The 25984-nt window shown below is 38.9% G+C and overlaps 2 protein-coding genes and 2 long non-coding RNA genes across 4 annotated transcripts; 3 read left to right on the plus strand and 1 right to left on the minus strand.

Moving 5' to 3' along the window:
- Positions 1-338: 338 nt before the first annotated feature.
- LOC149398001 (uncharacterized) lies at positions 339-1691 on the plus strand. Its single transcript, XR_016297103.1, has 2 exons — positions 339-667; positions 1427-1691. It is a non-coding gene; the product is annotated as an uncharacterized LOC149398001 (long non-coding RNA).
- A 4019-nt stretch (positions 1692-5710) lies between these two features.
- On the minus strand, positions 5711-9139 carry LOC149398002 (disease resistance protein RPM1-like). Its single transcript, XM_089614423.1, has 2 exons — positions 6257-9139; positions 5711-5993 (listed from the first exon to the last, which is right to left on the minus strand). The coding sequence occupies exon 1, from the start codon at positions 9054-9056 to the stop codon at positions 6258-6260; it is 2799 nt and encodes a 932-aa protein (XP_089470549.1). The 5' UTR covers positions 9057-9139; the 3' UTR covers positions 5711-5993; position 6257.
- A 211-nt stretch (positions 9140-9350) lies between these two features.
- LOC149398003 (uncharacterized) lies at positions 9351-10841 on the plus strand. Its single transcript, XM_089614424.1, has 3 exons — positions 9351-9392; positions 9587-9644; positions 10270-10841. Exons 1-3 carry the CDS (start codon positions 9351-9353, stop codon positions 10839-10841), a joined length of 672 nt encoding a protein of 223 aa, XP_089470550.1.
- Positions 10842-11417: 576 nt separating this feature from the next.
- Positions 11418-13585, plus strand: LOC149398004 (uncharacterized). The gene is made up of 2 exons (XR_016297197.1): positions 11418-11695; positions 13285-13585. It is a non-coding gene; the product is annotated as an uncharacterized LOC149398004 (long non-coding RNA).
- Positions 13586-25984: the final 12399 nt, after the last annotated feature.

Genomic DNA, 25984 nt, shown 5'->3' on the forward strand with positions numbered 1-25984 from the left:
CGGAACATACTCGGAGATTTAAAAAAATCTCGAGAGTAAAAATAAATTCCGGAATCCCTTAAATATATTCAAGATAACGGGAAATAATAATAATTTTCTCGGTTATTTTTCAAGATTATTTTTAATTAATTAAGGACAGAATTGAGAGATTTTATTTTAAAAAGGACTTATGTGCAACATTTCGAAGGACGAGATTGAAAGAAAAAGAGGGAAAGGGGGTCGTTTTAAGAGAATCGTGTCAAAGTTTGAGTGGACCGCTTGTACCGCGTGGCACAATGTGAGAGTGCCACGTAGCCTTTCCCCCTCTTTTTTTCGGCCACCTCATTCTTTCCCTCTCTCTTTCTTTTCTCTCTTTTCTTCTTCTTTTCTCTTCTTCTTCTCTTCTTCTTCCCGTGTCTCTCGCGCAAGAACCAGACAAAGAAAAAAAAATTCGGCCCCCTTGTCTCCATTGATACCGAGCTTCATCATCACCATCACCCACATAACTCTTCTCATCTCTTCTTCTCTCCTCTCCTTCGCGCGCTATCACCCTCGCCGAGCCTCCATCGCGCGCGCTCCGGGCCGAAGAAGAACGACGCCGCCGAGGACCGCCGTGACGCCGGAGCAAGAAGGAAGACGTCGGGGAAGAGGGAAAGCTCACCCAAGACGCCTAATATCACGATTTGAGGTAGAGATTTCTCTCTTTGGATTTGATTTTGTGGTTAGGGTTCTTGGGTTGATTTGGGGGTTTTTGGGTCCGAGTGTAATTGATGAAATTGTTTGTTTTGGTTGGTTCTTGGAGCTTCATTTATGATGTTTATGGCTTAGTTATGTTCATTGAACTCGAATTTCTCATCTTGGATTGAGAATTTGGCCGAAAATCTCATGAACTAGGGGTTTATTTTGGGGCTTTTGATTTCTGCGTATGGATTGATGATTCTGAGATGTACTATGGTTCATTTAGTGTTTGGGTTTTGGTTGAATATGGCTGTTGGAATTTTTACTTGGTTTATGGACGTTGCTATCTTGGCCGTGTGAATTTTTGGGATTGTTAAGGATTCTGATTATTGTTGTTCATAGGAGGCTGTGATGATGTAACTCGTTGGCTCTGGATTTTGGTATTGAGTTTTGGTTTGGTTATGTGTTTTGACCGTGGTTTGTTTGGTTGTGTGTGTTGGCCGCTTGTTTGGTTTGGTCGGGTGTTTGCTTGGCCGTGAACGTTAGTGTCTTCTTGGCTGATTTGACTTGGTTATGTGTGATGATTTCTGAGCCTCGGTTTGATATGTTGTGATCGTTGTTGTGTTAGGACGTCTTCGGTTAGTTGGTTTCGAGTTGAGTTCGCTTGAATTGGTTTTGGGTTCGGGTTTTGAATCATGATATCGGGATTTGGATTTTGAAACTGATAAGGGTTTGGAATTTAAGATGTTAACTCGTCGTTGGGTTCCAGGTTTGAATTACAGATCTTGACGGACGGACGGGAACCAGACGAGTCAAGAGCGACAAGATCAGTTTCTGAAGATATCAAGTTAAAGAGTTATCGAAATAAAGCTCGATTAACTCGTGAGTTTTAAATCGCTTATAGCGTTTAAATACTCTTAGATTATTTTTATGATATGTACTTTCAAGGTTTAAATAAATAATTTATAATTATTTATTTAATGATGTTTATGAATTTAATTTAATTATTCGTTTGGAATTCTCGGTTATTTTAATTTCGGATTATTTAATTTATTTAAGACTCATGATTACTCGTTGAACTTTATTTCGTATCATTCTCGATACGAGAATACGTGAGTCTTGAATAAACTTCCGAAGAACCGAGGAATAATAAATTAAATTCTCGAATTCTGAACCGACTCTAATCCCGACAACGAACCCTATCCTCTTTAAGTAAACTCGAATCCATTAACTAACGGATGTTCAACTCTGGATGCTAATTCTCCCGACGTTTCGACAAGTGCCAAGTGTCTCGAAGGACGTGTGAAGCAAGACATCTACGGGAATCGTCGAGCTTTCTGCCGAACAATTCCGGGTAAGTGGGGAGACATAAGTCAACTACTTACCAAGGGTATAACCCTTCTTGTTTGTGCATTTGCTTGCTAGTAAACAAGAGTAGGTAAAAACCTAAAAAGTGAATAAACTCGAAAGTTAAGGCTTCGGCCACTCTTGTTTGAAAACTTAGCTCGGGTTCGCCCGTTAGGTTCAAACGCTAACTTGAACCAGCCACGTTTGCTTTGTGTGTAGTTAGACTTCTCTTCTAACTCTAGGAAGTAGGTTAGAATCGAGGGGACGGAAGAGCGATAGACTCTCAAATTCAATCGAGAGTAGAGAGTTCGGAAGTCACATTTCGAGCTTTCAACTTAAAACACTTAACGAGCTTCAAAGGGAAACAATAATTTCTTTCGGGGTTTATCCCGTTACGCTCTTCCGTATATAAGTTTAACGTGTACGCTGCTAGCTACAGTGTACCCAAACTTTAATTAACTCATGTCGGTGGTACTCACAAGTCCACGACTTGTGCTTGGTGGGCCATGCCGGTCCGTGCGCCGAGTACTCGAAGCAATGGGTGAAGGTCGCGCATCGCGAGCTCATTGTTAGCTGGAAGACTCACCGGAGGCTGCCTTGAGCGCCCCGGGGTTTAGTGGGTGAAGGTCGCGATTCTCGAGCTCACTATGTCAGAGACCAGCGGCGCTGACGTCATGATGAAGAAAGTACCACTAGTGGATCCCAGACAGGTGTTAAAACTTAGATCAGTTGATGACTGCTGCTCGAAGTCTGAAGCTAGTCTCTAGTCGGACCGGAGGTTATAGCAGTGAGGAGTGTATAACCTTGCGGGACGGCAAGTATGTAGATAGAGTGTGACGTCACGCGTCAGTCATGCTCTAGTCCTAGAATCTAGCTGCATCTAGCGATCATTCTGCATTCTTATGTGTTTGTTTGCACGTCACATGACATTAGTCGTTTTACTTTATAGATAGACTCCCACTTACTGAGTCAATCGACTCATAGTTTTATGACCCTTGGTAATGTAGATAAGAGAAAAGCTCGTAAGCGGGAAACGAGATTGAAGACCGAGACCGAGTGCGTATTGCCTTGACCTATGGGCTATGGGGGTTTCTCAATCGGGGGTTAGTATCTTCTGATAAAACATTCCGGAACATATTTGTATAGGAGTCGCTATAAGACTCTTAAGTTATAAAAGCGAAAAATTTCCCCGAGTTTTCGCAAACTATTTTATTATATAATCTTATGAGATATTATGTTTAATTTATGTGTTTATATTATGAGTTATGTATAGATTTGAGCTGATCGGTCGCGGCTCGTGGGAGAGCCGTCGCTCACGGGTCGTGACATTTAAGTCATCTCAAGTTCTTCCTTGGAATTGAGATTGCTCGGTCTACATCTGGGATAGTTATCAACCAACGAAAATATGCCCTTCAACTACTAGAAGATTATGGTTTCCTAGACTCCAAACCGGTGTCTACACCAATAAATCCCAGAATTCGCATCAATTATGAGGATGGTGCTCTTTTAGAGGATAAGACTCATTAAAGGAGTCTTATTGGCCGTCTATTATATCTTACTATCGCTAGACCTGACATTACTTATTCAGTTAATGCCATGAGTCAATTTTTACAGTCTCCACGTGATATTCACTTGCATGCGGTTCATCACTTGCTACGATACATCAAAGGGACACCAGGACAAGGGTTGTTCTTCAGTGCTAAGTCATCTACTCAGCTCAAAGGGTTTTCTGATGCTAACTGGGGTACCTGCTTGGATGCACGGCGATATATTACATGGTGTTGCGTCTTCATTGGTGATTCCTTGGTGGCATGGAAGTCCAAGAAGCAGAACACTATGTCTAGGTCGTCGGCTGGGGCAGAGTACGGAGCATTAGCAGCAGCAACGAGTGAGCTTGTGTGGTTGTGACAACTGTTGTGTGATTTCCACGTCACTTCGACGAGTCCAACAGTCTTGTTTTACGATAACCAAGATGCTGTGTACATAGCTTCCAACCTTGCATTCCATGAACGAACAAAACATATCGAGATTGATCTCTATTTTGTTCGTGATTATATACAATGAGGTGATGTGAAGCTGCTTCCTATTCGAACGAATCGTCAGCTTGCAGATGCATTCACGAAGCCACTTCCAGCTCCATCGCTTCGGTCTATTCTGTCCAAGCAGCCCCTCAAAGACATTTTTCGTCCAGCTTAAGGGGGAGTATTGGAATTGAAGGCTTTTGTTTGTAATCTTCAGCTAATGAGTAATTGCTTATTCTCTAAGCAATTCTTGTTTGGTTGGAATATAGCCGTTATGGCTCTTTTTCTTTTGATTTGTTGTTTTACTTTTATGCCCCTCACTTATTGATTAAGTTAAGGACAGTTTATGTCTTTTGTACTTTTGACTTGGTTTATATCTTCTGAGTTTTCTTCTTCCCCAAATTCAATGAAACAATATTTTTTTTTCAATTTCTCGTCTCGTCTCTCTCTCTCTCTCTCTCCAATCATAGATTTGATCGTGATTTTTAATGACTAACACAAAAGTACATATTTTGGATTCACAATGTAGCCAAGTGTATGCTAATCTAATAATTTCACAATGTGTATGGTAACAAAAAGTTAAGAAGATGTCTTGTTGGCTAAGATCTAGATATTTTCCGGTTGTTTGTTTGAGCGTGTGTGTGTGTGTGTGTTTTGTCGCTGTCCGATTAAAATTGTCTTCGAACGCAGGTCTTGCAAAATCCTTAGACAGGTTTATGATAATATGTTATAATACAAAGTATTGTGTGCACCGGATCCCATCAGAACTCCGAAGTTAAGCGTGCTTGGGCGAGAGTAGTACTAGGATGGGTGACCTCTTGGGAAGTCCTCCTATTGCATCCCTAAAAAAAACCGGTTCGATTCCCCCTGGACGCAACAATTGGGGCCACTGGGGTAGTCTCCCGGTCGATAATGCCAGGGCCTCGTGGATATTAGTCGGGTCTCACCCGGACACCACGGTTATAAAAAAAAAGGGTCCAGTGGCTATCTAGCCATATGAAACGTTAGAAATTTTGAAATAGCCAACGTTTCGTTAATTTTTTGTAAATAGCCGCGTAAATCTATTTACGCTATCAAAATAACCAAAAATAAAAAGTAAATTTCTAGTAAATATGGCTATTGACGAAACATTTACAAAAAATTTTGGCTATTTTCGAAAAATTTACAAAACGTTGGCTAAAACACAAACGCTTATATTTATGTGGCTTATATCGCTAAATATACAAAGTATTGTGAGTGAACAGGTAGGTTGAATATTATTGATCAATAACGTTTGATACTTAGAGATACCCATGCTAGGAATACGTTAATAAGCATAAATAATAAAAGGTAAATAACTACTAGATTAAAGAGCTGAGGATTTCGTTACTCGTTTATTCATGACCTCTAGGAAAGTATGAATTTATTTTTTGACCGACAATGGCTTGCAGTTCTGTAACAAACTGACATTGATGATTTTCAGTTAAGACGGAATATGGCTAAGCAAGATGCGTGAGTTTATACGTATGATCCAATAGTACCACTAGATCTAGACAGAAAAAACTGTTCTGTAATACAACAACATTGGTTTATAAATTTAATGGCTAAGCAAGATGAGTGAGTTTGCTGATTCTAGTCATGCACAGCTCCAGATTCCAGAAAAACAAAAAAAACAAAACAAAACAAAAAACAAAAAACAAAAACAAAAACAAAAAACCCGGCCCCAAATCCAATAGCAATGCTTGATGAATCTAAGCTTGATGACTAACTTCCTCGAGGATTCTAACTTCCTCTATGACTACCTGAAAAGTCAAGCCATAAGTTTGCTAATAGATCTATGAATCTCAAAGATATGGCAGAATGAAGAATGAACAAAACCAAAAAAACCACATCATCAGAGTGAATACCTTTGACGCAAAAACTGGAAATATTTCTCTTCGCTCTTTCCCAGAAGCGAAGTGAACCGGCAGAGAATCCTCTCTGCTCTTCCTGCCATTTTTGTAAAGTAACACCCAAAAGTTAACAAAAATGTCAACAATGCATAATTTTTTAATAATTAATGATGAATCATCTTAATTCAACAACAACAACAAAAAAAAGAGCAGATCGATAAATGTGATCGACTTGAAATGCAAGTATGAATGGACTACGTCAATAAAACAGAGGGATTGAGATTAATTTTTAAATCAAGGATGTTGAAAATTGGCAAGCATAATAAATAGGAATAAAAAAATAGTTGAAACAATACTTACATTAGTCTTGTCCTTCAAGATGTTGCAACAACTCTGAGCTGCCAAGCATGTAGGAATTATAAAACAACCATTTTCCTGATGAGTACCCAAAGGTAACAGAAGGTATGTGCTCAATTTTGCAGAATTCTGAACCTCCATTTGGTTGTAGAGCCATCACGAATTCCTTCGGCATATCATTAACTCTGAGTGATTTAAGGTTTGTCAGGTGTTGAAGATTGCAAGGCATTTCCTTCATCAACGGAGAAGCTCCGAACTCGAACTTCTCGAGAAGAGGCAACGCTCCTATTTCAACCTTAATCACCTTTAATCCTTCCAAATTGCTTAATTCAAGATGCTTGAGTTTCGGAAAACTTCTTTCCTCGAACTGCAATTCCTCTCCATCGTATGCCTGATGCATTCGAAGGAATGACAAATTGGGCAAACCTTTGAGCAATTTCAGCGGCTCGTCGACTAGCCTCGAAAAATTCAACATCAGTGCTTGCAGATTGCGAAGTTCGGAAACCCAAATCGGCAATCGTTGTAGTCGACAACTGAGTTTGAAATAGTTCAAGAGAAGAGGAGGAGACGAAATGCAATTCAAATCTAAAACCTCGTCCTTGGTTGCTGCGACGAGAAATAACTGTTCAAGGTCGTTCATTTTCTCAATAGACACTCCAAGGGCTTCACATATCTTTTTCGTTACCTTCAAAACTCCAAGGCTTCTTAGTTTACTAAGTTTTCCTAGCTCTTTGATGATATCAACTCTACCAGAATGTGCTTCGATAAAACCGAGTGTTTGTAACTCTTTCAACAGATTAATCCCTTCATGAATCCTCACCCCTATGAATGAGCTTACACTAAGTCTTCTCTCTTCATTTATTTTGTAGACGGAAATGTGTCTCAATTTCTGTAGTTTATTGATCTCAAGCGGAAGCTCTCGCACTAAGGTATTACCGAGCTCCAATGTCTGGAGATTACGCAGCTTCCCAATAGACTTAGGGAGAGTCTTCACTTTTGAGCCGCTGAGGTTTAAGTATTTCAATTGCAACAAATTTCCCACTTCCTTCGGCAGATTATCAAGAGGACAGGCCTCAAAGTCAACCACCTTTAAGAGTTTACAACTTTCAAATACACCAACTACAAAAGAGTTTGAAACTTTGGAAGTATCAAAGAGAACAACAGAGCGAATCTTACAATCACACACATCTTTCCAAACGTTCCTTGTAGTATCATGAATTACTAAGCGGCGACTCTTCTCTTTGTCTCTTGACTGATTTTGGTTAAATACTTTACAAAAGCCCAACTCTTTTGTTTTTGTTAAAATCAACTCCCGTATTAAATCATGCACCTTGTATTGTCTTTTGAATCCAATCTCTAACTCAAACGCAACCAAATTTCTATCGATAAGCTCAATTAAGTATTCTTCGGCGATTTTTTCGAAGGTTTTATTTTCTCGAAATCTAATGAACCCTTCAGCAATCCAAATTCTGCATAATCTTCTTTGATCGACTGAAAAATCTTCTGGAAAAATACCGAAGTACAAGAAGCATAATTTTAGATGGTGAGGCAAATCATGATAACTGAGTAATAGAACTTTGGAAACACTCGATAGCTCATTGTTTTCTTGAAACTCATAGAGGAGATCGTCAAGCGTTTTTTTCCATTCTGTTTCGCACTTATCTTTTTTTGACAATAAACCAGCTACAGCAACAATAGCAAGTGGCAAGCCTTGACATTTACTTAGAATTTCACGAGACAACAGTTCCAACTCTGGTGGACAATATGAATTCAAAAACGCCTTTTTACAGAACAATTCCCATGCTTGTTCTGTCGACCAAGTCTTTAGCTCTTTGACAATAACTTCAGATGATGGTGAATTAAAAGACTCTTTGACCTTAGATTTACGAGTCGTGAGAAGTATTCTACTACCATTGCTATTATCAGGCAAAGCATGCTTTATGACACTCCAAAAATCCATTTCCCACACATCGTCAAAAACAATCACGTACCTCTTTGCATGGAGAGAGCTTCTCAAGAGAGTGAAAGCTTCTTCAACCGAAATAATTTCTTGGTTAGGCGGGCAGATCCGAGTCATCAACATCTGGAGAATTCTGTCGATGTCGTACGATTGCGAAACAGTGACCCAAGCGTGATGGTCGAAGCTTCCTTTTTCAACAACATCTTGGTAAACTTTTCTGGCAAGAGTAGTTTTACCGATCCCGCCTTCACCCACAAGTGAAATCACGGTGCGTTCTCGTCGGCCTTCCACCAAACTTCTCAGAAGCTCATTAGACAAGATGTCAATGCCTACAAGCTCTTTTTCGTCAATGAAAAGAGAACCGATGCGCGGGTCGACTCGTGAAATTCCTTTCCCGCCACTCGAACCGCCTTGCTCGAAGGGTCTCAGCCCATAACTCAGACCTCTCTCCCTGATCTCGCGTAATGACTCTTTAACATCTCGGATCTCGGAAGCTAAGTCGCGCTGAGTTTTGAAGGTCTTGACACAATGACTTGCCTTGCGCAGAGACCCGAAAAAACCGACTTCACTTTGACGGTGCTGCTCGGCGTAATAAGTGTATCCGTCGACGACGTCTTCGATGCGTTCCGCTTCTTCTCTGAGCTGTCTCATCCACACCTTCGTGGCGCCGCTGAGCTCTCCTCTTCCAGACTTGGCTTCGGCGTCGTGAAGAAGAGGTTCGATGATCTCCAACTCCTTTTGAAGACTCTTGACTTGCTTGTCAACTCCTTTCAAAGACTTGGCTTCATGGATCAGAAGATCAATCAATTTCTCAATCACAGGACTCAGCAAAGTCTCTACCATTGTGTGCTCTGATCAAAATCGAAATCGCTCAACTTTCAGTGAAAAATTGAGATGTAGTGATGAAAAAAATTAAGGCACTGGCATTGATATTTTGTATCATGAAATGAGTGGAGCAAAATAAACCGTGTTTTCTTCACTAAAAGAAAACAAAAAAAAAAACCAACGATACTGATTTTTTTTGTTTTAATTGTATTAGGGGTTAGAATATGTACAAGGTGGGGACAAAGATAATTAAACTTTTTTGGTATTATGTTAGGTATTCCATAATATTGACCGACTGTGTTTATTCTTTATATGGCTGCTCTCTTGCGTGCAATGTGCTCGTCTGAGCTAGCCGTAACCTTTATTTTTCAGCTTGCGTACTCATTACTTTTTGAGCCAAAGATTTTAACCTTTAGTTTAATTTTAATTATTTGGGGGTCCTCTGCTACTACAGATATTACAACTCATTCTTGTGCATATTGCATTACAATACCAAATCATGAACGATATTCTTTGGTTTTAAGTACTAAGTTTTTGTGTATGATCAGAATCAGACTTATGCTTCGCATTTCGTATACATCAATCGAGTGGTTCGTAAGAAACTGTGTAAATAATGACTGATTCTATTGACATTTATTTCTTACCCATAAGGCTAGCTAGGTTTTTTTCTTCATATTTTCTATACGGTCCCACTTCATTTAATTTTTACACTATTATTTTCAAAGCTACTTTTCACAACAGGAGTCTACGCTATTTAATTTCTTTGTGCTTGTGGAGTCCTTTCAAAAGACTTTGGATTCTCCATATAGAGAAATAATCAAAGGGCTCTATTCACTACAACATTAGTATGCATAAGGAATAGGACCTTTTAGGCCCAATCCAGGATACGGTGATGCGCATAGTAAGTGTACTCATCAACGATGTCTTCGATGCGTTCCGCTTCCTCTCTGAGTTGTCTCATCCACACCTTTGTGGCTGTTGGGTTTTAAACTAGGATCATAAAATATGCTTGTATATTTAAAACATGGAAGAAAATAAAGTTGGGAAACAATACACACGGTACTGTGTTTTGATTGAAAGCAAACTGATTACAAAAGCTACTCTTAAATGAATTACAAGCAATCTATTTATAGAGTAAAATACTAGACACGTACAACCTAAGCACATCCCTACTGCATCCACTAACTTAGGGTATATGAAGCTCTTTATGGGCGGAGGTGTCACTCTCCAGTTCATTGGGATGAAGCTGGTGAGTGCCAGTTCATCGGGCTTGAATTGCTCGAGCTGACCACCGAAGCAATCAAGAAAATTCAGGCTCGAATGAAGACAGCACAAAGTCATCAGAATAGCTACGCAGATAAGCGTAGAAGGCCTCTAGAGTTTGAGGCAGGAGAGAAAGTCTTCCTAAAAGTCTCACCGATGCGAGGGGTAATGAGGTTTGGAAAGAAAGGAAAGCTCAGTCCAAGGTATGTCGGTCCTTTTGAGATCCTAGAGCGTGTAGGCAAGACAGCTTATCGCTTGGCGTTACCGCCGCCAATATCCAACCCCCACGATGTGTTCCACGTATCCATGTTACGGAAGTACATGTATGACCCTTCGCATGTTCTGCAAGAGCAAGAAGTTGAGATATCTCCGGAAGTCAAATATGAAGAATATGCTGTTGCGATTCTTGATCGCAAGAAGAAAGTTTTGAGGAACAAGACCATTCATCTGGTCAAGGTGTTGTGGAAGAGACACGCTGAAGATGAAGCCACTTGGGAGCTCGAGAGTGAGATACAAAAGAAGTACCCTGCTCTGTTTTAAGTTTCGAGGACGAAACTCTTTTAACGGGGTAGGGATTGTAAAGGATAAATTTTTGAATCTCTCAACTTGTAAATTCAAGTATAATAAACGAGCTTCTGTTGTTACAATTGAATTATTGAGTGAATTATGGTCCTACTCGTCTATAGAATTAATTTAAAATATTTTAAGGTAATGGAAAATCTTAGAATAAATAAAGGATTTATCGAGTTCGTCTCGAATAATAAATTATTTTCCGAAGAAATATTTTGGAATTTAATTTAAGAAATAAATTCTCAAGGAGGAGAATTATTTCCGAGAAACCTTAAATATATTTAAGTTAATCAAATCTGAACGAGAAAATTCTCGGTTTAAATTATAAAATCGATATCCATTTAATTGTGGACTTGAATAAGGATTTAAATGGATGGGACCTATTTGCAACAAAAAATTAAGGACCCAGTTGTAACAAAAATTGAAATTTGGTGTCAGAAGTGAGGCTTAGGGAAAAATATGTGGACTTAAAATGAGCAATTTTGAAACTCTTACTCATTCTTCTTTCTTCTTAACGTGCATTCCTTCTTCACTTCATTTCTCCACGCGATTCCTACAAGAAGAAACAGAGAAGAAAAAACAAAAAAATTCCAAAACCAACAAATCATCCTCACCATCCCGACAACCATAATCATCATCTTCATCCTCTCCACCATCTTCTTCGCTCAGCTCTCCATCCATCGTGCGCCACCAACCGAGCACCGCGCGAGCGCCTCGCCGAGGAAAAGAGCGACCGCCGCCAGCCGCCGTGGACGCCGACCGGAAGGGAACTCCGGGAAAGAAAGGAGAGGGTGCCGAGGAGTCTGAATTCACGGGAATTAGAGGTAGAAATTTTCATGGCTGAAGTGAAAAAAAAAACTAGGGTTCATGGTTGGATTTTTTTGGGGGTTTTTCAATTCCGGGATGAATTCTGAGAAATTGGTTTGTTTATGTTGTTCATTGAACTCGTTTTGGTGCTCGGGTTGTATTGCTTGTCCTCGGATACGTGAGTTTGAATCGATTTTAAGTTCGCTGTGAACAGCCTCTGTAAATTGACGTGGACAGATCTGTACCGATTTAATTTGGATTTTTTGATATTTTTCCTGGATAGTAGACATTATGGGCTTTCTAAAATGACCAAGAATGTGTAAATCCGTTGAGAATTGAGTGAGTTATGAATTTTTGAAATTGGTGTTTCGAAACTGGAAAAACTTGGAATACCGAATTTCAAACTGATTTTTGTGGGATGCTTTTGAGATAGTTGTCTTGGTCCGAAATTGGCTTGCAATATCTTGTTAGAAAGGTGTGTATGTTAATTTTATTATGAAATTGGAATCGTTGGATTTCGAGTTGTGTAACGGAAGTTATGACACGTTCTTTGCCGAGTGTCGATTCTAGAAATATTGTTGACTGAGATGGGTTTTTGGAATGTTGACTCGTTTTTATTGACATGTCTAATGGTTTATTGACATATTTGAATATTTTGTGACAAGTTTAATAATTTTGTGACTTTTTATATGGCTGTGTTTTGTATGTTGTTTTGGCATGAGTTTTGTTCAGAAAGGGAAAATATCACATTTATACCCTGTGTTTTAGTGAAATGTCGAGTTTAACCTTCGGTTTTCAAAAATGTCGAGTTCATACTCTCTGTTTAACTAAAATGACGAAATTATACCCTGAAATGAATAACAGCGTCACAAATCTCCCTTTCATTGATATTAACTCTTATATGAGAAAAACCAAATCAAATCTAAATCAGTTCTCTAACTTCCAAATTCTCAATTTTGAAATAAAAATAGTCTTAAATTGAAATTAAATAATAAAACTCATACCTTCTAAGAAATGACTTCATTCCGTGTTCGAATTGTAACTCTAAATTCTGGATTCTCTGTTCGAATATGCAATTTTGATGACTATCAACTATCGATGTTTACCCATTTGCCTCTTTCCGTGTTCTTCCCGATTAAGAGACTGTTGTTTATTTTTTAGTTTTTAAATAAATTACATATATAGCGCGAATGAATAAAGATAATTGGTGTTTATATATACATATTATAGTCAACGTCAATGAAAATTCAATAAACAGAATATTCGTGACACTGGTGTCTATTTCAGGGTACAATTTCGTCATTTTAGTTAAACATGGGGTATAATTTCGTCATTTTAGTTAAACAGAGGGTATGAACTCGACATTTTTGAAAACCGAGGGTTAAACTCGACATTTCACTAAAACACAGGGTATAAATGTGTTATTTTCCCACCATTTAATTACGGTGAGATTTCATGATTCACTCGGCCGAACAATATTCCCGGAAAAGTAATAAATCGAATCTGAGACTAAGTCGGTGTTAATTATTTGGGCCTCGGTTAGCAATGGTGATTCGTTTTGAGGTTTGAGAATCTGACGATCGGTTGGTTATATTTGGTATTACAGAGCGACGTGACCGAACCGGGACGACACGCGAGGAATAACGAGAAATCGAAGACGAGCTTCCGATCTCGACTAGAACGTGAGTAATATTATTCGCTTAAATAGCGTTTAATATCTCTCGTATTTAATGATTATTGTTTTGATGTTCGAAAATTTAATTTGACCGATAATCTAAAAATCTAGACTTAAAGGATTTTTAGATTTTTATTTAAGGCCCGAAGAAGGGTTAAGCGGTTAATTAATAATCGTTCGACTCTTGCCAAGTATAAATTATTTTTCGTACCGTCTTACGGTACCTTTGGTATATGACGGGTCTTAAATAATGATTAATTTCCGAGGACCGGAAATTAATAAATTAAATTCTCGAATATTAAATTAACACGCGTTGTTCCGTCAATAATCCCAGATTCACTCTCTTTTTCCCGAGCCCAATAATTAACGGAACATTAGTTAAGAATTTTAATATTCTTAACGAATTCTAGGACGTGCCAAGTTATTTCGAGGAGCATACGGAGACGAGTAATGCAAGGTGAAGCGTTGGGACACGCAAGTCAAACAGTTTGACTATTCCAGGTAAGTGTGGAGACATAAGTCAACTACTTACCAATGGAATAATCCTGTTTACATGCATTTACGTGTTAATAATAATAAAGAATAGGAAAAGCCTTAAAAGACACAAACACCAAAGATTAAGGCTTTGACCACTCTTTATGGAAAATTTAGTTGGGTTTTTACCCATAGGTTCAAATGCTAACTTGAACCAGCCATGTTGCTACTTTGTTGTAGTTAGATCCCTCTGCTAACCATAGAGTTTGGCTAGATGTGAGGTGACAGGAGAGCATGTTGAACTCTCGGATTCGAGCCGAGGGTAGAAGTACCGGGAGTCACGTCCTGAGTCTTCAATCTAAAACACTTAACGAGCATGAAAGGGAAACCATAATTCTTTCGAGATTTATCCCGAGACGCTCTCCTGTTTGTAATTAGTTGTGTCCTCTATATGCTAGAGTATCCAAATAATAAATAATGTTGTCGGTGGTACCCACGAGTTACGACTCGTGTTAAGGACTAAGACGGTCCTAATGGCGCTGAGTAGTCCACGGGAGTTGCCAAGAGCACCCCTTTCTTGCAATGGGAAAGGTCGCCACGGCGAGCCCATTTGCTGTGTCATGACAACACGTAGCGTCGGCGCCCAAATGAAGATGGTACCACTAGTGGATCCCAGACAGTCTTAAAACGCTTAAGCTACTGATGCCTACTGCTCGAAGTTTGAGGCTGGCTTCTTGTCATTCCAAGGGTTGTAGCAGGGGATGTTGTATAACCTTGTGGAATGGCAAGTGATAACGTAGAGCGAGGCCCCGCGTTAGGCAGGCTCTAGGATCATATGTATTTGCATTCTGCATCTCTATGTGTTTGTTTTCACGTCACATGGTATTAGTTGTTGTTCTTTTCCTAAGTTAGACTCCCACTTACTGAGTAAATCGACTCATAGTTTTATGACCATTGGTAATGTAGATAAGGGAAAAGCTTGTAAGCGGGAAACAAGATTGAAGATCGAAACCGAGCGCGTATTGCCTTGACCTATGAGCTATGGGGTTTCTTAACCGGGGGTTAGTATCGTTTGTTAAAACGTTCCGGAACATGTTTGTATAGGAGTCGCTATAAGACTCTTAGTTATAAAAGCGAAAAATTTCCCCGGATTTTCGCAAACTATTTTAATATATAAAAGTATTATGATCTATTGTTTAATATGTATTGTATGATTTGAGAGTAAATCGGTCGCGGCTCGTGGGCGAGCTGTCGCTCGCGGGTCGTGACACATATGCAATAAGAAAATATTGTGGATATGACTAAATACCAAAAATTTACTAAAAGCTGGCTAAATGACAAACTAAAAATGTAAATAAAACTATAAATCTAATGGACCCTTATTATATTGGGTGATGTGGCTATCTAGCCAACTCAAAATATCTAGCCAACTCAAAATTTGAGTTTAGTAAAATAGTCCAGTTTTTTTAAGTTGAAGTAGACTAGGCAAAAAATTTATAAATCATTAAAATGCCCTTTTCATTTGACCCACACACACTCAATAGAATAGAAGCTCAGACACGTCTCAAAGAAAAAAAAAATAGAGTTTCTGTTGGAATTGATCTAGAGTTTAAGAAAAACTTTAACGCTTCGTTAAGCGGCGGAATTTTAAAAAATTTCTTTTTCAAATAAAACAGTTTTTACTAACCTAGACAAAGTGCAAGCACATGTAAATAAAAACTAATATGAGCATAATAAATTTACTAACCTCTTTAGAAGCTTGAACGTTGATGAGCCTTCGGAAGGTTGAAAACGTCCGTCTCCCTCGCAGCACGTCTCTCTTTCTTTCCTCGGCGACTCGAGCAACCACGAAAGTTTCTATCACTAAATCACTCGAAATAAAAGGAATTAGTGTGTTGGCACTTTTAAACACTACGACTTAAGAACGAGTCTTGAAGTCGCAGAGCTAAACTCTAGGTCAAATGAGGACCTAGGTGCCAAAACAATAAAACGAAATTGAATAGAGAGAGAGAGAGAGGATCGGCCAAGCTAGAGAGAGAAGCTCTCAAATCTCTAGAACTTGGGATGAATGAAATGTGAAGAATGGGGCTCATATTTATAGGAGAGGTCTCACCTTCAATAAGGTAGTTTCCTCTTTTATAGAATATCACATATTCATGAGCAAAAATTGCCCATTTTCCCTTTAATTCACTCGGCCAAGGCTGCCTTCTAGAAGGCTTGGATTTGTTTCATTTTTTGTTCCTTGCCTTGCCTTTTGTCTACTTGACCGATTCCCTTAAGCATCCTTATACAAATTTATTTCCTCTTTTTCTTTTGGCAAGTATATTGATACATTTATGCACAAAATATTCTCTCTTTTTTCTTGGGTGGTGGGCGCCCAACATGTCTCTAGAAGGAGCTTCTAGAAGCTTCTTCATTTGTTCATGACAACATGAAAAATGCCCATTAAGAATTTTCAATAAAATTCTTATGAAATGAAATTAATCCACAAGGCCCAATGATCAAGTCATGGCCGAGTATTATTAAGTCATCAAATGACCTTGTCAAAAAATTTATTGACATTCATTTCATGCTATGTCTCAAAAGACAAAAATACCCTTTTGACAATTTTCGTTCTTGTTTTGACTTAGCTTCCTGTTTAACTATTCCTACTCGATGCGATTCGTGACAGTGACCTCATGGATCCAAATGAACAAAGCTTGAGCTAAATACTTGGACTCAAAAGTTCACAAACTTTTTCCAAGTTTAGCTTAATGTCAACTGACTCCACTAAAAAGTTGACACTGAAAATCTCTCGGTTCAAATGAATTTATTTTCTACTCAAGAATTCAACCTAATTGTAATTAATGGATCCACAGAATATTATCAGTGTTTACCCTTCATGAATATCATCAGCTAGTCGGGATTTACAAAATTACTATTTTACCCTTCTAGCTGTTATTTCCTCAACTCCTTTGTCGCTTGTGAATAAGTTAGAAACAATGTATTGACGAGGAGCTAACAAGTCACATTGTTTCATCCAAAAGAGTCAAGACTCAATTTGGACACTGGCCAGTTCATTTATTCACACTCCAAGGAACAAATCATGAGGTTATATACATTGCATTTCAGCAATCTTGTACATGAATTCCATATCTATGAGATCTTCACAAAGTTACTCATGACATTCTCACAACTTAGTACTTCACCAATAGGCCTTGTTCGGAATCATGTAGTGAGTCCGAACTCTGACTTTCTCAAATGAGAATACTAAGGTGTGAAATGACATGTCTCATTTCAGGATTAAGGTAAGCACGATGCAATTCATACGTAGTGACTTCGAGACATAAGAGGTTAAATGGTTTGTTCTTATCTTGTCTCTAGAAGTGCACTGGTCAATTCAGTACATTCGGAAGATACCTAGAAGAACTATAGAGTCTCCAACTCTCAATGCCTCATAACCAGACATCATAGATTCTTCTAACAATCATACTGAGGTCAATAGTCCTTTGACCCTTAGATTGCGAATAAATCGTTTTAAGCAAACTACGAATAGATTGTTTATGCAAATCTACATTTGTCTCTTCGTAAGTTGTTAAGTTTGTTTATGGACTAAAAGACTAAGGTTTTATCATAAAGCTTCAGACAAGAAAGATTGAATGAACGTTTCAACTTTTATTAATAAATAAGCAGTTACAAGCAAGAGTCTTCGTAAGACTATATGACATCAATTGTACATAAATACACACTACCACTCTTCTTGTGGGCACCATTGACAACAAACTCCCACTTGACTCAAAGAAGATGTATGTAGTCGTTCATGCCTAATCCCTCTCGATGTTGGTCGAAGACCTTGTTCGCTAGGGCCTTGGTGAATGGATCTGCCAGAGATCTACTTCACCTTCACGTCTCCGCGCTGCGCGATCTCTCGAATCAAATGGTATTTCCTCTCAATATGTTTAGAGCGCTTATGGCTTCGAGGTTCCTTTGAGTTAGCGATAGCCCCACTATTATCACAATAAAGGGTCATGGGCTCGTCGACGTTTGGAACAACTTCCAAATACTTAAGGAATTTTCTAAGCCATACAGCCTCTTTGGATGCTTCACAAGCAGCCACATATTCTGCTTCCATTGTGGAGTCAGCAATGCAAGATTGCTTAATACTTCTCTACACAACAGCTCCACCATTAAGGATGAACACAGATCCTGAAGTGGATTTCCTGGAATCCTTATCCGCTTGAAAATCGGAGTCGGTATATCCCGTCATAGTCAAGTCAGTACCTGAGTATGTAACCATCAAGTTCCTAGTTCTTCGAAGATACTTAAGAACATGCTTAACAGCAATCCAGTGCTCGGGTCCAGGGTTGGATTGGAAACGGCTAACTACGCCAACGGCGAAACAGATGTCAGGTCTAGTGCAAAGCATAGCATACATGAGGCTTCCTACAGCAGAGGCGTAAGGAATTTTCCTCATGTCTTCAATCTCTTGTGCAGTCTTGGGAGACTGGTCCTTAGAGAGTGAAACTCCATGCCTAAAGGGTGTTTGGCCCTTCTTGGAATCTTGCATCGAGAAGCGATCCATCACCTTATCAATATAAGATGCTTGAGAGAGCGACATGGTCCGGTTTCTCCTATCTCGAAAGATTTGGATTCCCAGAATGTACGCGGCTTCTCCTAGATCCTTCATATCGAATTGCTTTGCCAGCCAGACCTTAACCTCAGATAACTTACCCACGTCATTACCAATGAGTAATATATCATCAACATATAGTACCAGAAACACAACTTTGCCTTCGTGTATTAACTTGTAAACACAAGGCTCATCTATTGACTGTTCAAAGCCGAAGCTTTTCACAGTTTCATCGAATCTGATATTCCATGACCTAGATGCTTGCTTTAGTCCATAAATGGACTTAAGTAACTCACAAACCTTGGTCTCTTGACCTTCTTCCACGAAACCGTCTGGTTGAGCCATGTAAATGCGCTCGTCAAGATTGCTATTCAGGAAGGCTGTCTTGACATCCATTTGCCAGATCTCATAGTCGAGAGCTGCAGCTATGGATAGGAGTATGTGGATGGATTTAAGCATCGCGACTGGCGAGAAGGTTTCTTCATAGCCAATCCCTTCTTGTTGGGTATGACCCTTCGCCACAAGTCGTGCTTTGAACGTCTCGACGTTCCCATCAGGACCCATTTTCTTCTTGTATATCCACTTACACCCTACGGGTTTAATCCCTTCAGGAAGGTCTACAAGTTTCCAGACTTTGTTGACATACATCGAGTGCATCTCAACTTTCATGGCGTCAAGCCAAAGGTTTGATTCAGAACAAGCCATCGTTTGGCTATAGGAAACAAGATCATCCATGTCAGAGACGGCTACGAGAGAGTCTCCATAGGACATGTACCTGTCAGGCTTTTGAGTAACCCTCCCACTACGTCGAAGTACTACTTGACGAGATTCTGAAGAGTTAGGTTGTGTTTCATTTGGGGTAAGAACAGTTCTTACAGATGAGGTAGAAGCTTCCTCACCCAACTTTTCTTCAAGCACAATTTTGCTTCTAGGTTTTGCATCTTTCATAAAGTCCTCCTCAAGGAAACGAGCATTCGTGCTAACGAAAGTCTTATCATCCTCGGGACTATAGAAGATGAAACCCTTGGTTTCCTTTGGATATCCCACAAACAGGCACAATTCTGACCTACTAGCCAACTTGCTAGTCTTTTGCCTAAGCACATGTGCAGGGCAACCCCAAATTTGGATGTGACCCAGATTTACTTTACGGCCAGTCCATCGTTCATAAGGAGTACCAGGAACCGTTTTGGACGGAACTTGGTTCAGAATATAAGCGGCTATTTCGAGGGCATATACCCAAAAGGAAAGAGGGAGTGATGAGTAACTCATCATTGATCTAACCATCTCCATAAGAGTTCGGTTCCTTCTCTCTGACACTCCGTTTTGTTGAGGTGTGCCAGGTGCGGTAAGCTGAGAAGCGATACCTTCTTCTTTAAGAAAGTCATCGAACTCTCCAGACATATACTCACCACCTCGATCAGATCGAAGTGTTTTGATCACTTTGCCAGTTTGCTTTTCCACTAAAACCCTAAAGACCTTAAATACGTTAAAGGTCTCGGATTTGTGTTTGAGCAAATAGACAAAACCATATCGCGAAAAATCATCGGTGAAGGTGACGAAGTATTCGTATCCTCCACGTGCCTGTTGGCTGAGCGGACCACATACATCAGAATGTACTAGTTCCAGCAACTCAGTGGCTCTTCGACCCTTATCGGAGAAAGGTCGCTTAGTCATTTTTCCTTCTATGCAGGATTCACAAGTAGGTAGTGAACCTATTGCAGAGGCTTGGAGTGGACCGTCCCTCACAAGTCTCTTAATCCTATCTAGACTGATATGACCAAGTCTTAAGTGCCATAGGTATGTTGATTTTGTTAGATCGGAGGATTCAGAAAGTTTGATCCTCTTTGGCTCCCTAATTAGATCATTATCTATTTCGGTGTCTAAAAGAGAAGGTTGATTGGGATAGATGTAGAAAAGAGCATTCTTCATACATGCATCAGTGACAAAAGAATTATCAGGAAACGAAATACGAATTCCATATTTAATGAACTTTAAACAATAATCTTGCTCAATAAGACGAGCAACGGATATTTAGTTCTTCCCAAAGGTAGGAACAAAATAAACATTATTCAAGTTTAAAGTGCGGTCTTCAAAAGATAGCGTCACGGATCCCACAGCCTTCGCAGACACCAGGCTCCCATCACCCCATTTGAAACAGAACTCGCCTTCATCTAAGCTTTTGGTTTTCTTGAAACCATTCAAGGAACAGCAAATATGGTTAGTAGCAGCGGAGTCAAGAATCCAAGTTGATACATTATCAGCTACTAAGCATGCTTCGGTAACTAGTACAATACTTTGTTCCTTTGCTTTGAGATAGGCAAGACAGTTCTTTTTATCGGCCTTGTGAGGTCTCTTCTTAGTTCCAGAGGCGGAGGCTTTGTGCTCAGTAGCATGTGCCTCTCCTTTATTCCTTTTTCTCTTAGTGAGACCTACAGCAGTGTGAAGTTCCATCATAAGCTTGGTAACATTGTACTCTAGCTTGTTTATGGAGTAGTTCATCTTGGAGGTATCAAGAGATGCGGGGAGAGTTTCTAAGATCATATCTATGACACTCTTCCCATCAGTCTCAGATCCTAGGATTTCCATTTTATTCAGAAAACTAATGATCAGTATCATAAAGTCTCCAACAGGAGTCCTAGCCTTCATATGACAGTTCATAAACTGTCGGACTGCTTGTTGCCTTGCTTGACGCCTTTGCCCTCCAAACATCTCAAGGAGATTGTAGAGCATGTCGGCGGCAGTCTCGATGTCACGATGTTGCTTTTTCAGCATATTGTTCATCGATGCTAAGATATAGCACCTCACAATCTCATTGGATCGAAGCCAGGCCGCTAAGGTGTCATTGTTCTCTTGAGTCGAATCATCATTCGTCAAAGGAGGACACAGGGTGGTGAGTACCCATTTGTGCTTGTTAATGGTAAGGATGATATCGAGGTTATGTTTCGAATCTACATAGTCTTTGTTTTCGAGTTTGTTCGAGGAAATGATGATTGAGAGATGTTTGAGAGACATGTTGCTTAATAAAGTTGAAACAAGTTTATGATTAGTCTTTGGTTTAGGATTTAAGTTTGATTTAAGACTTGATAAAATCCAAAGGTGTTATAAACCAAACGATAATTTACTCCCTCAAGAGAAGGCCGCAAAAAATCTCCATTTATAAGTAAATGACACATCATTAATGCTTAGCCAAGATGTCAATACACCAATTTTGACTCGCCACCTTTTAAATTGGTTTGATCACTCACATCCTTTCGCAGAGCCTCAAGGGAGGATTACTAGGGATTGAGCCTAAGTGTGCAACCAACCACTTAGTCCAAAAGATTGACTTTGAAAAATAATCCCCCAAGGGGAGGCCTTGTCGTTATCGTCTCACTCTCGGACGTAGCTCATTGAGCAATGATCAAAGCAAAAACGCCTTGGAGTACTCCCATTTAAGACAGGGTCGCAAGAGCGGCTCTTAGTTGCTTCTTTCATTAGTGTTGGGGATCGTGGGTTACAAACAACAAATATAACCCTCCCACTTAGTTTTTGGAGTTGGTACATCGACTCTTATAAGTTCGGAAACGGTTTTCCTAGTTATAGAGTGGTAGAGCGGACAACTAGAAAAGAATCCTAGATTTTTATGTTCAGAGCAGTGTTAGTGCATAAAGGCACAAGGGACATACTCGGATCTTTTCCTATTTTTTATTTCGGGAAAGTGCGTGAGGGAAGTGTGAACTTCAACTCACTCGAACACTTGAAAGTTTGAGATTACACATCTTTTTATTTTTCGGCTTCTCTACAAGGAGACCTCCCACTCAAATTTTCAAGAGCATATAGATTTTTAACATATGTGATATAGATATAGTTTTGAAAATATTTTGAAAACTTATTTGATTTGGATGACAAAATATTTTCAAGTTTGAAAACGAAAACGGTTTTTCAAAATTCAAACTAGTTTTGTAAAAATTCAATTTCAATTAAATTCTCAAAAATCAAAACATTTTAATCTTTCACATCATGTTTATAATCTTATGAAAAACATTTTTTCTCAAGAAATTTTTCTCATTAGAGTTCAATAACTCATGGTAGTGGGGCTGAAAATCCGGAATTCTAAAAAACTGGCCGGAGTTTCGGATCAGCCGCGCACCTCGGAGTAAAATCGCCATAACTGGCGGCTCCAATGTGCTTTTGACCTGAAACCGGTGGCATTGGACAGAGGACAGACAGAGCTTTAATTTGATTCAAGAATCATTAAATTTCGATTTTTGAGCAGAGATTTATGCCACTTTTACTGCGGGTTTTACTCCAGCTCGAAGAAAAAGAAATAATTAAAGCTTAGTCCTTTTTAGGTGCGAAAAAGAATCGAGTGTAACGGAACGTTTTAGGAGGTTGTTAAAGCTTTTATTTGTGTTTTATTAGCAAGGTAATAACATGGTATAAAAGAAATAACAACATGCATAAAACGATTCAAGTAAATAAAAGAAACTAGTAAGACAAGAAAACTAGTCACAAAAAATACTCGAAATTTCTCAAACATTTAAAACACGTTTTTCAATATAAAAAATTAAAAACTTTTAGAATTGATTCTAATGTGTTTTACTAACATCCCAAACTCATAGAAAATCAACATGATTTTTAATTTAAAGGCAAGAGCAATAAATTAAAAAAAAAATCTAAGAAAATAATTCTAACTTGTCACAAAATTAGTAAACTTTCGAAAACGATTTTCAAGCTCATAATTTTAAATACATGTACATGCATATCTTTGACCATAGCTATGATACCATTTGTTGGAATTGATCTAGAGTTTAAGAAAAAGTTTAACGCTTCGTTAAGCGGCGGAATTTTAAAAAATTTCTTTTTCAAGTAAAACAGTTTTTACTAACCTAGACAAAGTGCAAGCACATGTAAATAAAAACTAATATGAGCATAATAACTTTACTAACCTCTTTAGAAGCTTGAACGTTGATGAGCCTTCGGAAGGTTGAAAACGTTCGTCTCCCTCGCAGCACGTCTCTCTTTCTTTCCTCGGCGACTCGAGCAACAACGAAAGTTTCTATCACTAAATCACTCGAAATAAAAGGAATTAGTGTGTGGGCACTTTTAAACACTACGACTTAAGAACGAGTCTTGAAGTCGCAGAACTAAACTCTAGGTCAAATGAGGACCTAGGTGCCAAAACAATAAAACGAAATTGAATAGAGAGAGAGAGAGAGGATCGGCCAAGCTAGAGAGAGAAGCTCTCAAATCTCTAGAACTTGGGATGAATGAAATGTGAAGAATGGGGCTCCTATTTATAGGAGAGGTCTCACCTTCAATAAGGTAGTTTCCTCTTCTATAGAATATCACATATTCATGAGCAAAAATTGCCCATTTCCCCTTTAATTCACTCGGCCAAGGCTGCCTTCTAGAAGGCTTGAATTTGTTTCATTTTTTGTTCCTTGCCTTTCCTTTTGTCTACTTGACCGATTCCCTTAAGCATCCTTATGCAAATTTATTTCCTCTTTTTCTTTTGGCAAGTATCTTGATACATTTATGCACAAAATATTCTCTCTTTTTTCTTGGGTGGTGGGCGCCCAATATGTCTCTAGAAGGAGCTTCTAGAAGCTTCTTCATTTGTTCATGACAACATGAAAAAGGCCCATTAAGAACTTTCAATAAAATTCTTATGAAATGAAATTAATCCACAAGGCCCAATGATCAAGTCATGGCCGAGTATTATTAAGTCATCAAATGACCTTGTCAAAAAATTTATTGACATTCATTTCATGCTATGTCTCAAAAGACAAAAATACCCTTTTGACAATTTTTCGTCCTTGTTTTGACTTAGCTTTCTGTTTAACTATTCCTGCTCGATGTGATTCGTGACAGTGACCTCATGGATCCAAATGAACAAAGCTTGAGCTAAATACTTGGACTCAAAAGTTCACAAACCTTTTCCAAGTTTAGCTTAATGTCAACTGACACCACTAAAAAGTTGACACTGAAAATCTCTCGGTTAAATGAATTTATTTTCTACTCAAGAATTCAACCTAATTGTAATTAGTGGATCCACAGAATATTATCAGTGTTTACCCTTCATGAATATCATCAGCTAGTCGGGATTTACAAAATTACTATTTTACCTTTCTAGCTGTTATTTCCTCAACTCATTTGTCGCTTGTGAATAAGTTAGAAACAATGTATTGACGAGGAGCTAACAAGTCACATTGTTTCATCCAAAAGAGTCAAGACTCAATTTGGACACTGGCCAGTTCATTTATTCACACTCCAAGGAACAAATCATGAGGTTATATACATTGCATTTCAGCAATCTTGTACATGAATTCCATATCTATGAGATCTTCACAAAGTTACTCATGACATTCTCACAACTTAGTACTTCACCAATAGGCCTTGTTCGGAATCATGTAGTGAGTCCGAACTCTGACTTTCTCAAATGAGAATACTAAGGTGTGAAATGACATGTCTCATTTCAGGATTAAGGTAAGCACGATGCAATTCATACGTAGTGACTTCGAGACATAAGAGGTTAAATGGTTTGTTCTTATCTTGTCTCTAGAAGTGCACTGGTCAATTCAGTACCTTCGGAAGATACCTAGAAGAACTATAGAGTCTCCAACTCTCAATGCCTCATAACCAGACATCATAGATTCTTCTAACAATCATACTGGGTACACGTCCCAAGAAGATGATTGGCAAGGGTGAAAGACGAGGAGATTTGTATGTCTTTACAGGGAAATCTCAGACTAGCTACATCAACAAAGTCACTGCAGAGACTTGGCATGAACGCTTAGGTCACTTATCCTTCAAGATATTAGATATCTTAAAGAACAAGTTAGACTATAGCTCTCATGAAGATAAAAATAAAAGGCCTTGTTGTATTTGTCATCTTGAAAAACAACGCATACCTTCTTTTACTTCCATGAATAATATGTCTCCTAATGCTTTTGATTTGATCCACTGTGACATATGGGGCCCTTTTTCTGTTCCTTGCAGAAATGGTCACAGATATTTTCTTACTCTAGTTGATGATTGTACTAGATTCTATTGGATTTTTTTGTTGAAATGCAAGTCTGATGTTCACACTATTATCCCTCGTTTTTGCTCTATGGTTACTAACATCTTTAACCCTACAATCAACGCCATTAGGTCTGACAACGCAAATGAGTTATCCTTTACTGATTTCTTTGCACAAAAAGGAATAATGCATCAATACTCTTGTGTAGAGACCTCGGAGCAGAATTCAGTGGCTGAAAGGAAACACCAGCACTTGTTAAACGTTGCTCGTGCCCTTTATTTCCAATCCAAACTCCCAATCTCTTTTTGGTCAGATTGTATTCTCACTGCTGTTTACCTTATTAACCGCACCCCTACTCCTTTGTTGCAGTATTCTTCACCTTTTGAAAGACTGTACCATAAGGAGTTTGACTACTCTTTCCTTAGAGTCTTTGGTTGTTTAGCATTTGCCTCAACTATTAGGGCTCACATGACAAAGTTTCAACCTCGAGCACGTTTGTGTGTATTCATTGGGTACACACCAGGTGTGAAAGGTTACAAACTCTT

Source organism: Urtica dioica, chromosome 5 (genome assembly GCF_054948205.1).
Source record: "Urtica dioica subsp. dioica isolate 48M chromosome 5, U.dioica_male_clone48M_v1_H2, whole genome shotgun sequence".
Lineage (NCBI taxonomy): Eukaryota > Viridiplantae > Streptophyta > Magnoliopsida > Rosales > Urticaceae > Urtica > Urtica dioica.

Coding starts and splice junctions, on each gene's coding strand:
- LOC149398002 (XM_089614423.1), bottom strand. CDS start 9,056: ATGGTAGAGACTTTGCTGAGTCCTGTGATTGAGAAATTGATTGATCTT.
- LOC149398003 (XM_089614424.1), top strand. CDS start 9,351: ATGGCTGCTCTCTTGCGTGCAATGTGCTCGTCTGAGCTAGCC. Junction 9,393..9,586: donor TGTGCTCGTCTGAGCTAGCC/GTAACCTTTATT, acceptor GTGTATGATCAG/AATCAGACTTATGCTTCGCA. Junction 9,645..10,269: donor AGTGGTTCGTAAGAAACTGT/GTAAATAATGAC, acceptor GTCACTCTCCAG/TTCATTGGGATGAAGCTGGT.